The following is a 14,024-nucleotide window of genomic DNA, read 5'->3' on the forward strand; positions in this document are numbered from 1 at the left end:
GTGAACATCCATTCAACAGCCAGCCGGGCAATTATTAAACCTTAACCCTCACAATTGACGGCAGGTAACTTCTTGACATCGACATAGCATGGATAAGTTCACAATGTTAAGTATCAGGATTCATAAATAATTACAAGATGAGAAGATAACTGCCACTCAGGACCTTGCGAAAACAGTGAAATACTGAAATGTTTGGCATGCTGAGGCCCGAAACTTGCCAGCAATGCAGTTAGCGCCCCAATATCCTCCTTTACTCGCCGCGAATCAGACGGTGAATCAGTTACTTCTTCATGGTATGATACCTCTCAGTAGACATGAGCCTGGGCGGGCTTTGCGATTTGAATTGATACTAGATTCTAAGGTGACAATGTGGGCCGCGTTCCAGGTAAAAGTTGACCTAGCCTATCAATTCATGCTGTGCCTCCTCATTTGCGCAGCCCAAATGGGCCTGATACTAAAGTGCCTGCATGCCCACTCCTCCCCATCTATTGACGAAATGTGAAAGTGTCGCTATGTTGCTTTGCCAAGTCCTGCAAAATTTGATAATTTAACTTCACCCTTTTTATGCTTTATCCGGCCTCTAGCAAGCCACCTCAGCTTGTGAGATGAGGAGTACCACCTACGGGGCAGGATCACATCACCCCTACCTTGATTTGTCGCGAGAAAGTATCCTCACAGCATCTTTCGAATAGATGTAGCCCAGCCCGGACCAACAGGTTGTGAGAGCAACAATGTACCTAGACAGGGAAGAATCAGAAGTCAGTGAGTTGGATCTGATCCAGTACAGTGGGGAACTAAATGAAGCCAGCGACTGCAACAGGAAGGGGACAATGAGAGGACAGCGCATGTTGCAGGATTAGCCGATCAGCATGGATTTGGGCTGCTCCAGGACCACAGTAATAGCACCAGTGAAGAACACCTAAGCACACTCCTGGTAGGATCCAAGACGCTGAGACGAAGAGTGCTAAACCCAGTTAAAGGTACATGAACGGGCTGGAGGAAAAGGTGAAAGAAGAGCGGGCCAAGCACTTTTGCCAAGGCAGGAACAAAAAAGGACAAAAGGAAGCGAAGCAAGTAGCAAAAAGCAGCGCGCTATTCCCCACAAGAATCAAAAAAGCCGGTTAGCAAAAACATACAACAGCCGGGATTCGCTGGTGGTCACCCACCCAACTACTAGCCGGCCGGCAAGTGGCTTAAGTACGGCTGAGCGGACGGGAAGCCCTGTATTCCACTTCCTATGGTCGTATGTGCTTGTTTATTTTCTCCCACAATATTTATTGCGAAAGGAGACTTTGGTCCTTCCTTGCAAAAGCAATGTTTTTGCTCATGGAGTGCGGTGCAAAAACTCCCCCAAACTCACCTAACAAATGGGGAGACGGAAAAAAAAAAAAAAAAAAAAAAAAGGCAAGGCCAAAAACGAAAGAGACAACAAGCAAAAGCAAGGGAGAAAATCAACTTACTGCAATCCAATCATTCCTTCATGCAAATTCCACGCACTCAGTATGGCCTCGGGAATAACGGGCATTGCCATCGCTCCCCCAATTAGCAATAGTTGCAAAGCAGTATTCACCTTTGAGATCCGAGTTGGTTTGACCTCTGCAGATGGCAGAGAAAAATCCCAGTATCGTGCCATGGTTTTCGGGGGTGGTAGCGAGATCCATCTGTAATAAATGGCAGAGATTGCAAGTCCGACATCACGCGCAAGGATTACACCGGCAAGCCAGACTATTGATAAGGTGAGTATAGCTGTATTGAAGGTTTCCCGACGGCGAAAGCAGCGGCGGATGCTATCAGAATAGAACGTACCAGGAATTGCCGATTTTATAGCAAGGCAAATCACTCCCACAGTCATAAGTATCTTGTCGGCCATGGGGTCAATTATGGTTCCAACAACCGTTTGCTGCCCGAACCTTCGAGCAATATATCCATCAACCAAGTCGGTTATGGATGCGTATGCAAATAGTGATAGGGCCATAACGTGGTTCGAATTCAGAATAAAGTAGCCAACCATAGGGGCAGCTACAAGCCGCGTGAACGTCAGGATATTTGGGATTGTATAGATATCCTCACGACCTGGAATTGGAAGTCGAGATGCCAGGCTTGGTTTTGAATCGCTATGCTGATCGTTAGCCGGCTGCCTAGGAGAGCATGTCTTCGCGGCTCGCAGAATCTTCAGTAGACAGGGGATGTACAACCTCGCCTTCTGAGTATCATCATTCTTTTTCTCTGAAGGGCGCTCCGAGCTCATCGATCTCCTCCAATGCAGCAGCCCTCTGCAACCCAAACCAGTTCCGCTTCTAAATCCGGATACGGAACCTGACCTAAACCCAGGTAAACATCAAGATTTCATCACAACTTCTCCATTCATTGGGTAAACTCACATTGAATCACCACATCCCCAAGTGGTCGTCTTTAATGCTTTAGCACACAGCGAAACACGGCCCGAGTCAGCGAACGACGAAAACAACAATTGCCTTCGACAGTGAAAAGGCAGAAAGTAGGAGACTGTCAGAGAACGCTGCTGCGGCGGGAGAGAAGATCGACCAGCACGCAATGCTCTAAGTGACACGCGGAAGTGTACCGTTCCACGCATGGTTCCAAACAGGGGCCTTTGCAACCGACCAATGGAGCTCCCAAAGTTTCAGTTTTTCAGACTTCAACCGTCGCTTTTTCAACAAAACACTCCCGCTGTAACTCTGAAAATTAACTCAATTTCTTCGCTTCTCAATACTTTAAAGCATTTTGCAAAGACTCGCAGGCCACGAGATCTGAGCAGCGGTAATTCAGGAGCATAAACGAATGAGGAAAAGTAAGACCGAATTCAAAGGACCCTTTGAACAAATTCTAGTAGCCAAGTTGCTAGTGTAAATCTCCCATCCATTCCCAGACCAGGAACATGGAGAGATTTCAACTGCTTCGAGAGGCAAACTGAAAGCACAATATCAGCAAAGAAAAAAAGTCAGGAGATAAAGTTTAACTACCTACTCGGGCTACTCGCTGATTGGCGAGCGCCTGTGACCGAACTCGTGGGTTAAGCGCGCGGCTAAGGAGCCATAGGCGACTCGAGAATCACCGAAAGGGCTATGTACTCCATTCTCCTACTCCTGAAAATAGTGTGGTGGAGGCGGCTAAAGGAAAGGGGACCGAGCAAATAGATTACAGCGATCGTTTACGTCTCTAACTCTTTCACAAGTCTTGAAAGGAGGGAATTGGTTTGGTTAGGTTTGGTTTTAGTCATACACCATCCCAGCCACCTATTGGGCAGCTATGCGGGATCGCGCTAGCCTTTAAGAGGCTAGCACTGCATCTATATTTCATGCCATTCTTCCAAGTTCACAATCTAATGTCCAGCTCAGCTCCTCCTAGCATGTTCTAGGGGTTCCCTGGGCCTGATTTTACAGTGCTGTATATCCAAAGGAACTCAGTGCTTTGCCTAGCTGGCGGCGAGGTGGTACCAGGTTCCCTCATCTTTTGTTAGTAGATGCCGTTCTATTAAGCTTCTGTCTCTGTCATTTCTTTCGAGGAAGGTCTCTAGACGAGTAACTTTGACGGATGAAATCACTTCAATCAGAAGTCAATCGTTGTGGTTCCTATCGCCTGACAGACATCCGGGGCTCGTGCTTTGTTTGTTTAGTTTGTTCAGTTTGTTCAGTTTGGTTTCTCTATTTGATGGGTTGTCAGGTGACTTGGGTACCCAGCGAGGGAGCTGGATCCCCAACGAACTCTTGCGCGATGCTCGTCAGCACCCCGACCATGTCTAGGTTCGCAAGTTGGCAAACAGGTGTGAGCTTTGTATTCGGTGCAAGTATTTCATTACTTGTCTCTTTCCTCGCTTTCCGGAATCGTGAACGAGCATTCACCGCAGGTCTATCCGTGTCCAAAACCAAAGATGCCACCCCTTTTAACGACGAAACATTCTGTAGAGACGATGACGGGGACCTTCGAAAGGCCCTGACAGATCTAAATGAATCTGTGATGATGAAATTCCAACATGAGTTGCAGAAAACCGTTTCATGGGCCGATCTTAGCCTGTTGTTTACAAGATGGGCTCGTTTGTATCCCTCAACCAGGCATATGCTGGTCCAGAAGCGCAGTCTTAAAAGTCAAGACTGTAAGTGTATGAGGCACCAATGCTCTTGGAGAAGTAATTAGGAACTAACTTACATCTAAATGAAGGTCGCGGAAGCAGCTCTCAGAAGCCATTGTGCTTTAATGATTTGTTATCAGTTCCGCAAGCACAACTGGAGATCCTACGGCCGCTAGCACCCGAAGTTACCGCACTGTTACGGCGGTTCTCTGAGGAAGAGGGCGATCCACGTGATGGTATCAACTCTGCGCTATCCAAGGCCTTGAAGGGTGGCGAAGTGATTTGGAGTCACTTTGCACGCGCGGTGGTGCAGCTCGATCATCGCGTTGTTGTTAAGCTTGGACCAAACATATCATTAACCGACGCGGACATGACAGCCCACATTTAAAGGAATTCTACAGATATTCCAGTCCCGCGGCCTCTTGGTGTACTCTCCCTTGGTGGCATAACCTATGCTTTTATGCGTCGCATTGACGGTTGTTCCCTAGATAAACTCTGGCCGGATTTGGCAGATGTTGAGAAATGCTCTGTCAGGGATCAACTTGACTTCATCTTGGAGAAACTCCGATTGCTGCCAGCACCAGATCAGTATCTTGGTGGTGGGAGCCCGCCCCAGTGTGTTGATTGCAGAATGTGGAAGCGTACAAGTCCCTTGTGGATGGAGAGTGAGACTCAGTTCAACGAATTCCTTCTGTCTGGGAACTGTCGATCTGGCATGGAACCATATGTCAACTTTATCAGGCCCATGCTCCGAGAAAATCATCGCTTTGTTCTGACGCATGGCGACCTGCATCCCCGGAATATTCTAGCCGTTAAAGATGGAGGAGGGATTCGAGTGACTGGTCTGATTGACTGGGAGGTCGGTGGTGTATACCCAGAGTACTGGGAGTTTGTCAAGTCCCTTAACACGGTTCGCCCAATACGCTCTGGTGACTGGCCCTTTTACCTGCCTCTGAAGGGGATTGGTAGATACTTTGAGGAATATGCTATTGACTGCTTAATTGATAATTGTGTGACATAGAAGAAAAGCTCCAACACTCTGCTGCTTGGACACCTTAACAAAGGAAATCGGAAGCGCCGATCCCTGGTTGGGGGGCGACGAAATGCAATGGAATGTGTGCCTTCGAGCTTCCAACATTCCACCCCCTATCCCTGAGTTTTCTCACGACGAGTTTATTTTCTCTCGCACGGCTGCACAACGTGCCACGAACGACCCACGGGTCAGGGTCTCAGCATTGGTCACTTCGTGAGGGCAAGGAAAGAGGTCCTGTTGGGACCTCTTTTCCTCCACCAATCAATGACCCTGTTGGAAGGCTCACCCTCGGGCAAGTTGGCACTAGAGTCTCGGCAAAACAGTCATAGCAGGAAAAGCGTGACGCCCACCAATTTAGCCAGAGAAGGAGGTTAAGATTTCAAGCGCATGACTTGAAATCTCGGAAGTCTGGACAACAGCAGACCGGCTGGTCATCACCGCGCTTTATGAGAGTCAGGGCCCACTTCCATCACTGATATGGGTGTAGGTGAACTATGCGCTCTCCTAGCCTTGGCTACTCTCTTCGTCTTGACCGCTTCAAGGAAAGTAGTAGGAGGAATATGCGACGAGGACAGTTCGCATCAATCGTGGTCTGGAAAGGAAGAGGGTCCTGTTGGGACCTCTCTTTCTCAACCAATCAATTGACTGGCTAGGTGTTAGGTAATCCAACTAGCACCTTGCTCATGTGATCCATATAGATTAGACGAAATTCCCCTTTAGGTAGCTTAGTGAATGACAAGCGTACGAGTCCTCCATCAACAGGAACCGGAGCGGAAAAATAGTCTCCGACGCCATTCTTGGCCTCGCAACTCATGACGAGACCAAATACAAACGAGATGATTGATGCCGATGCAAAGCCATGATTGAGAAAATTGATAGACTTTGGTGGGATCTCAGCGAAGATGGAAAGTGGAACGAAAAGGTATTGGACTTCTCGCCGCTGTTCTTGTTTAAGTCCTCAACATCGTCAAACGGCAACAACTCTTTTCAGAAGCCTGATCCAGCATTATGGCCCGGGGCACTATACAGCCTGGTTACAAACCTGCCGCACTTATCCAGGCCACATTTGAGCATGTTACTTCGAAAGATGCATTCCTTTTGTTCTTTTTCTCACACCTCTATGAAAACCTATACTCAGGTAACAAATCCAATTGAACCTGACATTACGGCCGCTTTGTCCTTCTTCGATAATTTCTCTACATGGGATCAGAATCAAAAACAGAACGTCAATAGCGCCTTTGAAAGTTTTGCCAGGTACATTGTTGAGGACTTCCTTCTTCCACGTATGCTATCAATATAATTCCCACCGCTAGAATCATATGTTAATTCAGGTATCCAGTCAGAGCTTCATCCGTGAAGACCCCACAACCAACGCCCACATCATTGTCCTCAATACAGGCATCCACACCTACCGGTACAACACAACGTGTATCTATTCTACGACAAAGCTGTCTCGTGCGCGATCATCATCGGTGCGTGGTTTCTCGGAAGTTCGATAGAAGCGAAGCCAGCAGGCGGCAGAACAAGGACGGGGAAGATTGTAAGGACGATGATGGAAAGCTATTGAAGAATGAATCAAGCGACCATTTTCAATATCTGGAGGTTGCCCACATTCTGCCGCATTGTCTGACTACGGTTACTCCCCGGGACACCGATCTAGTATGTCTGAGTTGAGTGTACCTCATGTCTGTGCTTTTCATTACTGACCAAAGGCCCCAGAGCGACTCAAAGAAGAATGTACTCCGGATCTTGGATATGTTTGACCCTGGCATTATTCATCTCATTGATGGTCCGAAGATCGACAGCCCAATGAATGCTCTTACATTGACACATGATCACCATCGGTCGTTTGGTGAATTCCAGATATATTTCGAACCAACGGGCAAACCGTATGAGTATAGAATCGATTCAATGGAGCAAATCCCCTTTCTACGTGATCCGATATTCCCCGTCGCCCGTACGCTGACCCTTAGCCCCAGTCATACCATTGATCCACCATCAGCTCGGCTCCTTGGTGTCCATCGAGCCGTTGCAAAGATTATGAAACTTAGCGGCGCAGGCGAATATATAGAGACGATCCTCCGAGACTTGGAGGAAGTTGATGTTGTGAGGGTAGATGGCTCAACAAATTTGGGGCACATGATTAGTTTACGACTTGGTGGCTGGTTTAACCCTTTGCCTATATTTTAATTGTATATAATTCTCTAATCATTCTTTTATAGGCAATCAATGTGTCTCTTCAACAGCCAGACCTGCGTGTCGAAAATGCCCTTTCGCGCTCTGTGCCCTTGCACCTACGACATCCACACACCACTCAAGGAAGGTTTCAAATCCTTGAGTGGGATTATCTTCGTAGGATTGCCAGTGCCGTCGAATAAAGGCTTTCAACTCCGCGAAAAACTCTTCAACTGGATTCAGATCCGGAGAGTATGGTGGCAAATATACTAATTTGACTCCGGCTTCCAAGCACATTTGCTCTATCTTCCCAGAGTGATGAAAGGATGCATTATCCATAACCAGGACAGACCTCGGCTCAGGCCATCTACCGCAGTGATGCAGAAGTTCTTCAATAAAGTCATCAAAGACCAAGGCATCGGTAGAGCCTTGGAAAATACGCGAAGGAACAATACCATCTTGGGCATATGCAGGCAGTATCTGATACCGTCGGTCACGATGAAATTTGGAGATTTGAGCAAGTGCTACTCCAAGAGGCGACCAAGCAGTCCGTCTGGAGCCGATTCTTTTATCACGTCCTGATTCATCCACGTAAACAAGCTGAAATAAATGAAAATCCGAGATGAAGTGAAAGTATGCGTCTCGTAAATCTGAGTTTCGCTCTCTTGCTTTCTGTCGAGCTGTTTTTCTCGACCAACCTTGAGAGGAAAGAGCACGGCGGATACTAGATGGTTGTTGCTTGCACTTCAAACTCATCCCAAAGGAAAATGGCCATCTCATCGGGATGCAAACCAGGCTTTTCAAGCAGATGGTCACAAAGAGCTTCCAGCATGTTTGGCGAGATGCTGCGTAGGCGTCCACCTTTATTTCGAGGAGATCTGACTGTGCCAAAGAGTCGCAGGTTTGAGCGGATTCTAGGGATCGCACGTTTGCTACAGCTGCGGCTGCCACGTTGCTTGGTAACCAAAGTTTGAGAAACAATCCCAGGTCTGTGGATGACACCAGTTTCGACTCTAACTGTACAATGAATACCTCATTTCTTACAAGGAATAGCCCCTTCTAAAGTATAATCAACATCTCCTGGCCTGTAATGATTCCTTAGGAGGGCTAAATATTTCCCCCACCCTTTTGCGACATATTGTCATCATTCTGTGGAGCGGATTGCGCTTTAGTAGGCTTCCACTTTCATGATCTGGCACGCCGGTGGGAACAACATAATTGTGATGATAATAGCGCGGCACGGCGCTTCATGTTCAATATCTCGGTTCTTCCACTGTTGGGAGGTTTAGCAGTTGGAAGCGGATTTGTTGTGGACTTTCCGAGTTATACGTGCCTGAATCCCCACAACTGGGTAGTTTATCCCGGTTCGGTGACAAAATAGCTTCGCTATCCGACGACTAAGGGTCGAGTGCTTATCATCCTTGGGTTAAGGGGCCCGGACCAGATAGACCAACTCGGAGAGTTGCTATCTCAGCAATGGATTAAGGAGGCTCTCAAGTGTTCCAGTATGACATGATCTGGAAGGGCCTACAAGGCTACTAACTACTTATATGCGGAAGCTATAGGAACCACAGAACATGAACTCAATACATTCATGCCCTTGCTCTCCCCCACCTTGTAAGAGGATGAGATGAGAACCAGGATAAAAACTCTGCATCAGATTAAAGGAGATCCAAGCTGCTAAGCTGGAGGCTAACTACATAGAGACTAGTGTCTTGATACCACCCCCTAGGCTCCAGCCAGTGCTGAGAGAAGAGAAATTTCTAAATACATAAATCCAACAAATCCAGGATCCAAGCTGATTCAATAACCAAATGAGTGACATATTTCTTAGTAAATAGTAAGTGGAAGTTTAAATTAGAGATTGAGCTCCAAATCTGTTGCGATGTAATGTTGTTGTTGGTTGAAACTTTGTGAGAATCTCTATAGTGAGCAGCTGCTTATACAGCTTTTTAGCAAAGAAGATAATACTATTTAGAAAGATATTAAGGACTTGAACTAGTAGCTTTCTGTATTTATTATTATTAAGCTCAAGCAGTGCTGTTGTCTCTACTATAAGTTACGTAGCATGCTTGCTGTTGTTGAGTGACTGAACATCTAAAATCAGTCAGATACTCCCTCTGACCATGATTTCTTGATACTGAGTGATAGCCAGAAGTCAGGCCAGTGGACTGAGCCTAGTTATAGAGCAGTTGACCTTCTAGTTATGGAGCAATCTCAAAAATTCATTCTGAGCTGGGTGAGGTTGTTTCTCTCCCTTGAAAGGAGGGAGCACTCCGCAGCGGATAAAATATGATCCCTGCCGCTCCCGATGACGGCCAACCTCGGCTCACTCGGGCTTTCAAAACGGCGACTTGGACGAACAGTGTCCCAGACATCGCAGGCTAGAATACTAACCGTTTTTCGAGGATAACAAATGCTTGCTCTTCAGAGGAACTATCGAGCTCCACTCCAATTCGAAAAAGGAAATCCATGTATGACTCGGACTTTGCTGCGCGTCGCCCTGATAATACGCTCACTCATCCTGCGCGACTGCCCGGATCCGATTCGCTATGTCAGGTGTATATATACATATAATGTGCCCTGTATTCATACATTTCGAGGTTTCCGGCCAGCGTCCTAGACACAGGATAGGTCGCTCTGGCCGGTCTTAACTCCTATTGAGCCTGCCGCTGTTGTTGCTTTCTCCCACCTTCACTCCCAAATGTATTCGGTATTCAAGTGTATCTACATGTGATTCATTAGCCCTGGACACTAAACCCACTCAACTAGGTGTACAGCAAGTTTCCAGAACACCAGATGAGAAGACCAGGTATGACTACCAATCTTCATAGTGACACACTTAAACAGATTCGAGGAAAACGGCACAAGAAGTGGCAAAGTATGCATCATGCGTATTACCATCAGAGAAACAAAGCAAAGGAGAATTTTGAATCTTCTCAAGCAACCAAGTGCAATAGTTCATCACACTTTAGAGAGAACACGCTAGCAACATTGCAGCAGCAATCAGACGTATGCATTCAGGCTGTCAGGACATGGGCTGGATCTATTTTGTTGCATTCTGTGCTGCAGTGCCGGAATAGGTCAGGGCTGGACTTGGTGCATGTTGCATGCTACCATGTCTACCATCTCTATCATCCGTGAAGAGAGCATTTTCCCTATTTATCTTGCCACTTTGTGTCCATAAGCTCTACATACAGAGGGACGCAAGTGGGTGGATTTTAAGATGGTGTGAAAAGAGCAGGGAAGTCAGGCATCTACAAGCACAATTAAAGAAAGTAAAGAGTAAGGTCTTCGCCTCTGCAGTTTGATACAATAAAAGCAAAGAAATGAGCAACACCAAAAAAAAAAAAGCATACAACAAAAAAAGCAAAATTAAGGTGATCGTGCAGATGGATGCTGGATCGTCCCCGCAAACCTTCAAAAGCTCCGTTGGAACCATAATACGGGGTATATTCCATAGCCCAGAGTTAAAGATTCAAGTGGATACAATGCCGCATGCGCTAGATTTAACGCAGAATTCTATCAGAACGGACACAAAGTATATTCTGGCTTTCTTGCAGGTTAAAATGCGACGGGGAGTCCCCACCCTGGGGTGACGTGCTGAAGAAGCATCTTAATGGAGACGGCACTACGGAGTATATTCTCATGAAGCTATACACAATAATCGGGGTGACCAGGTTTAAGGAATGCTTAAAACTGCTTGAGCAATGCCGTTTGAGGAGCCTTTTTCTTCTTCTTTCCTCCCCCCCTTCACTTCACCAATTCACGGACTCTAACCCAGGAAGCAGAAAAAATAAGCATCGAATTCACTGTCCATACTTGATATGCAAAAGAAAAATAAACAAAAGACACTAAACAAGGCTGAGAACTAACGCAGGGGCCATGAAGCTTAACAAAGGAAAAGAAGAAAAAAAAAAAAAAAAAGAAACTGCCACCCAGAACTCGAAACTCGAAAATTGCCTTTGCAACAACTCTTATTACAAACTGAATCTTGAAGCCCATATTTTTACCTTTTCAAGCCTACTAGTCGATTGCGGGGAAAAGTTTCGGGATGTGTGCTGCATAGGTGGTTGCAAAATGACATTTTGTGGCGAATTTTTGAAATATTCCTCTGCTCCCTATTGCCCTCCGTAGCTTCCCTCTATCCCCCCTTGAACGCTAAAACTACTCCTCTGGTAGGAGGCCGGGGGTTGCTGTGCATTTGGATCCACTGGTTGAGGCATCTCTGCAGGTTGTACATTCCGGCCTGGCAGCGAAGGCGTTCGGTAAAGGGGAGGATTAGGTGCATGCTGCGGCCGGTTCATGTTGGGTGGCATATGTGGGATGGCTTGGCTTGGGGCTTCGTAAGCCGGGGCATATCCAGCGGGCCCACGGAAGCTCGAGTAGTCTTCCGTCTTGGGGGGAAGCTCCGACGGAGGAGGGGGAGGAGGAGGAGGAGGGTTTTGCATATATTGAGGATGACCAGGGAGAGGCGCATATCCAGGTATTGCTCCAGGTTGCTGGGGATGGGGAACATAACCAGGTCCAGGTATGGGGTAGTAATTGGGGTTCGGCATAGCATATCCTTGGCCCACCATAGGTCTGCGATAACCGTACAATGCCTGATTAGGATCCTCCGTGTCCAGATTATTCGGTTCCAAATCATCGATGGGAGCTCTGAAGCTTTGTTTGGTTGTGAGCTCGGGACGCGGTCTAATGTACTTGAGCGATTCGACGACAGAAGGGGGGCGGAGTACTCCGCGCATCACATCCTCGACACTGTAGTAGGACACCAAGTGGTGAGTAACCCCGGAGACAGTCACACTCATGGTTTTCTTCACCAGCCCTGAATCTTTAAACCCGTAGGAATCAACTAGAGAGCCCACGAGCGCCCGCTCTAATTCCGACTGGGCAGTTCTTTCGCCATATGTAGTTCCGGCAGAGGTGGTTGTTGGGGAGTATGCCTGGCCGTTGCTATCTGGTTGCGGACGAGGGTAGGGCTCGCCTGCACGTGTGGGTTGCGGTGGACGCCGGCTGCCCTTCTTCATTGCTCGTTTCTTCTCACCCGGCGGGAAGGGCTTGTCCAGCTCTCGATAAACCAGAAAGTTGCCGAGAATGCGACTGGGACTCCATGTCACTCCATCTGTCCATCGTTTGATACCCGAGGCATTCTCTTCGTATATGAAAACACTACCACTGCGGACCAGCTGGGCCCTTTCACGGTCATGCGGTCGTCGCGGGACATGGTGAAGGACGCCCGTAAGGCAGGCTTCGAAGAGGATCAAGGCATCGTGCGTGGAAGCCACATAACCTGTGAAAGTGGGCTCCAACACAGCTGTAGTGCCGTTACCCATAGTCGAAAGTAGCAGATAAAGACCGCAGCGCGGCCAGGGTAGATGACTGTAGCTTAATCCGTAGAGAGTTAGGAGAAGAGGAAAAGTAAAGTGTAAAAAGGGTAAGACAAAGTTGGGAGCTGCACTGCAAGGGCAAGGTTTCTGCGTCGCACACTATCGCGTTGTTATTCCAGTGCCGCTCTGGGATCAACAATGAAGGTTTGTTGCTTGCCGGTGAGTTTTCGCGAACCCTGTCAGCTTTAACTTGAGCTTCGAGCCAGCTGATGACGTTGACGAGATGTATATATGCGGAAGAGAAGCGAGAGTGTGTGGCGAGATCGAGGGACGACTATTAGTAATCCCGAGCTTATGACGGCGAAATTCCAATTCGCCTAGAAGCAGCCAGGGCGAGAGGAGACTCTCAAGGGTCACTTGAGGTTGTGATCGAGGTGCGCGAGACGTTGAGTGTGAGCGTGTGGTTGACTCGCTTTCGGTCGAGGGCTCGTTCCCCACGTATGGGTGAAGTCGATGATGCGGTCGAAACTTTCCTTCGCCTCCCCTTTCGCCTTCCTCGAGCTGCGCGATGCAGAGCTAGAGGTTCTTTGCTAAAGTTTAAGGATCGACAGGAAACACGGGGACGCTGGAAGTCTCTTTCTTTTTTTTTTTTTTTTTTTTTTTTTGGCTTTTCTGCTGAAAGAGAGTTTATGGAGGGGTTGCGTTGTTTTGGAGCTGGTGGGCAAGATCTTATTTTTTTTTTTTTTTCCACTTCACCCTTTCCCACTCACAAAGGCCCTTTTCTTATTTAAAAAAAAAAGCTTTGAGCACTAAACCAGAGCCTTGGGTCTAACCAATATATAGAGTTCCAAGGACCTCACCGTGCGATCAGGGTCGTGGCCCTTTGTGGGTCGGGGAGTAATCGACTGGCGATAATCGACTGTGATTGGGGGTGTGGCAGAAGCAGATGGAGATGGTTGGTGAGGTCCCACGGTCGAGTCTGAGGAAATTAGCTCAAACTCTACAGCTGACTGGTGGCTCTCCGGGTTTCTGTTGTTCTCGCCACGAATCACACAGCCCGAATGCGTAATAATCTGGTGACCGCCGGTGCAAATAGGAGGCGAGAAGGGAAGCTCCGGATACGCTCACACGAAGAGAAACCCGGCCTCTCCCCGATTGCTGCGGTTAGCCGGCGAATTGCTAAGCGCTCCGTTCGAGACCAGCTTCGATATCTCGCTCTCTACGCAAGCTTGGGGTGGAAGGAAACACTTGGACCAGGTTCAGTAGATTGAAAGTTAAACAGCAGCCGCCAAAAACGTGACAGGCAAGGGGCAGCGAAAAGCAATAATATAAAACTGGCCAAGGTAAGATTAAAATGTTCTAAAGAGAAAAAAGAAATAATCTTCGCAGCGGTGGGAAA

The 14,024-nt window shown here is 47.6% G+C and overlaps 5 protein-coding genes across 5 annotated transcripts; 3 read left to right on the forward strand and 2 right to left on the reverse strand.

Annotated features, from left to right (window-relative positions):
* Positions 1 to 319: 319 nt before the first annotated feature.
* D8B26_000718 (uncharacterized protein) lies at positions 320 to 2,892 on the reverse strand. Its single transcript, XM_003071083.2, has 5 exons — positions 2,382 to 2,892; positions 2,196 to 2,321; positions 1,807 to 2,114; positions 1,461 to 1,725; positions 320 to 737 (listed from the first exon to the last, which is right to left on the reverse strand). The coding sequence occupies exons 1-5, from the start codon at positions 2,591 to 2,593 to the stop codon at positions 644 to 646; spliced, it is 1,005 nt and encodes a 334-aa protein (XP_003071129.2). The 5' UTR covers positions 2,594 to 2,892; the 3' UTR covers positions 320 to 643.
* An 861-nt stretch (positions 2,893 to 3,753) lies between these two features.
* Positions 3,754 to 4,475, forward strand: D8B26_000719 (uncharacterized protein; the record flags this gene model as incomplete). Its single annotated transcript, XM_003071084.2, has 2 exons — positions 3,754 to 4,111; positions 4,177 to 4,475. 2 exons carry the CDS (start codon positions 3,754 to 3,756, stop codon positions 4,473 to 4,475), a joined length of 657 nt encoding a protein of 218 aa, XP_003071130.2.
* A 72-nt stretch (positions 4,476 to 4,547) lies between these two features.
* On the forward strand, positions 4,548 to 5,108 carry D8B26_000720 (uncharacterized protein; the record flags this gene model as incomplete). Its single annotated transcript, XM_066123313.1, has 1 exon — positions 4,548 to 5,108. The coding sequence occupies one exon, from the start codon at positions 4,548 to 4,550 to the stop codon at positions 5,106 to 5,108; it is 561 nt and encodes a 186-aa protein (XP_065979387.1).
* Positions 5,109 to 5,979: 871 nt separating this feature from the next.
* D8B26_000721 (uncharacterized protein) lies at positions 5,980 to 7,310 on the forward strand (the record flags this gene model as incomplete). The annotated part of the gene is made up of 4 exons (XM_066123314.1): positions 5,980 to 6,153; positions 6,259 to 6,403; positions 6,460 to 6,779; positions 6,840 to 7,310. 4 exons carry the CDS (start codon positions 5,980 to 5,982, stop codon positions 7,308 to 7,310), a joined length of 1,110 nt encoding a protein of 369 aa, XP_065979388.1.
* A 4,106-nt stretch (positions 7,311 to 11,416) lies between these two features.
* Positions 11,417 to 12,631, reverse strand: D8B26_000722 (uncharacterized protein; the record flags this gene model as incomplete). The annotated part of the gene is made up of 1 exon (XM_003071086.2): positions 11,417 to 12,631. The coding sequence occupies one exon, from the start codon at positions 12,629 to 12,631 to the stop codon at positions 11,417 to 11,419; it is 1,215 nt and encodes a 404-aa protein (XP_003071132.1).
* Positions 12,632 to 14,024: the final 1,393 nt, after the last annotated feature.

This window comes from Coccidioides posadasii, chromosome 1 (assembly GCF_018416015.2).
Source record: "Coccidioides posadasii str. Silveira chromosome 1, complete sequence".
Lineage (NCBI taxonomy): Eukaryota > Fungi > Ascomycota > Eurotiomycetes > Onygenales > Onygenaceae > Coccidioides > Coccidioides posadasii.

What these genes read in the sequence shown, in the direction of transcription:
- D8B26_000718 (XM_003071083.2), bottom strand. Translation starts at nt 2,593, where the DNA reads ATGCGTGGAACGGTACACTTCCGCGTGTCACTTAGAGCATTGCGTGCT. An exon ending in TATAAAATCGGCAATTCCTG is followed by an intron (nt 1,726 to 1,806) that starts GTACGTTCTATT and finishes CCTTATCAATAG; the next exon opens with TCTGGCTTGCCGGTGTAATC. An exon ending in GAAGGAATGATTGGATTGCA is followed by an intron (nt 738 to 1,460) that starts GTAAGTTGATTT and finishes TTCCCTGTCTAG; the next exon opens with GTACATTGTTGCTCTCACAA.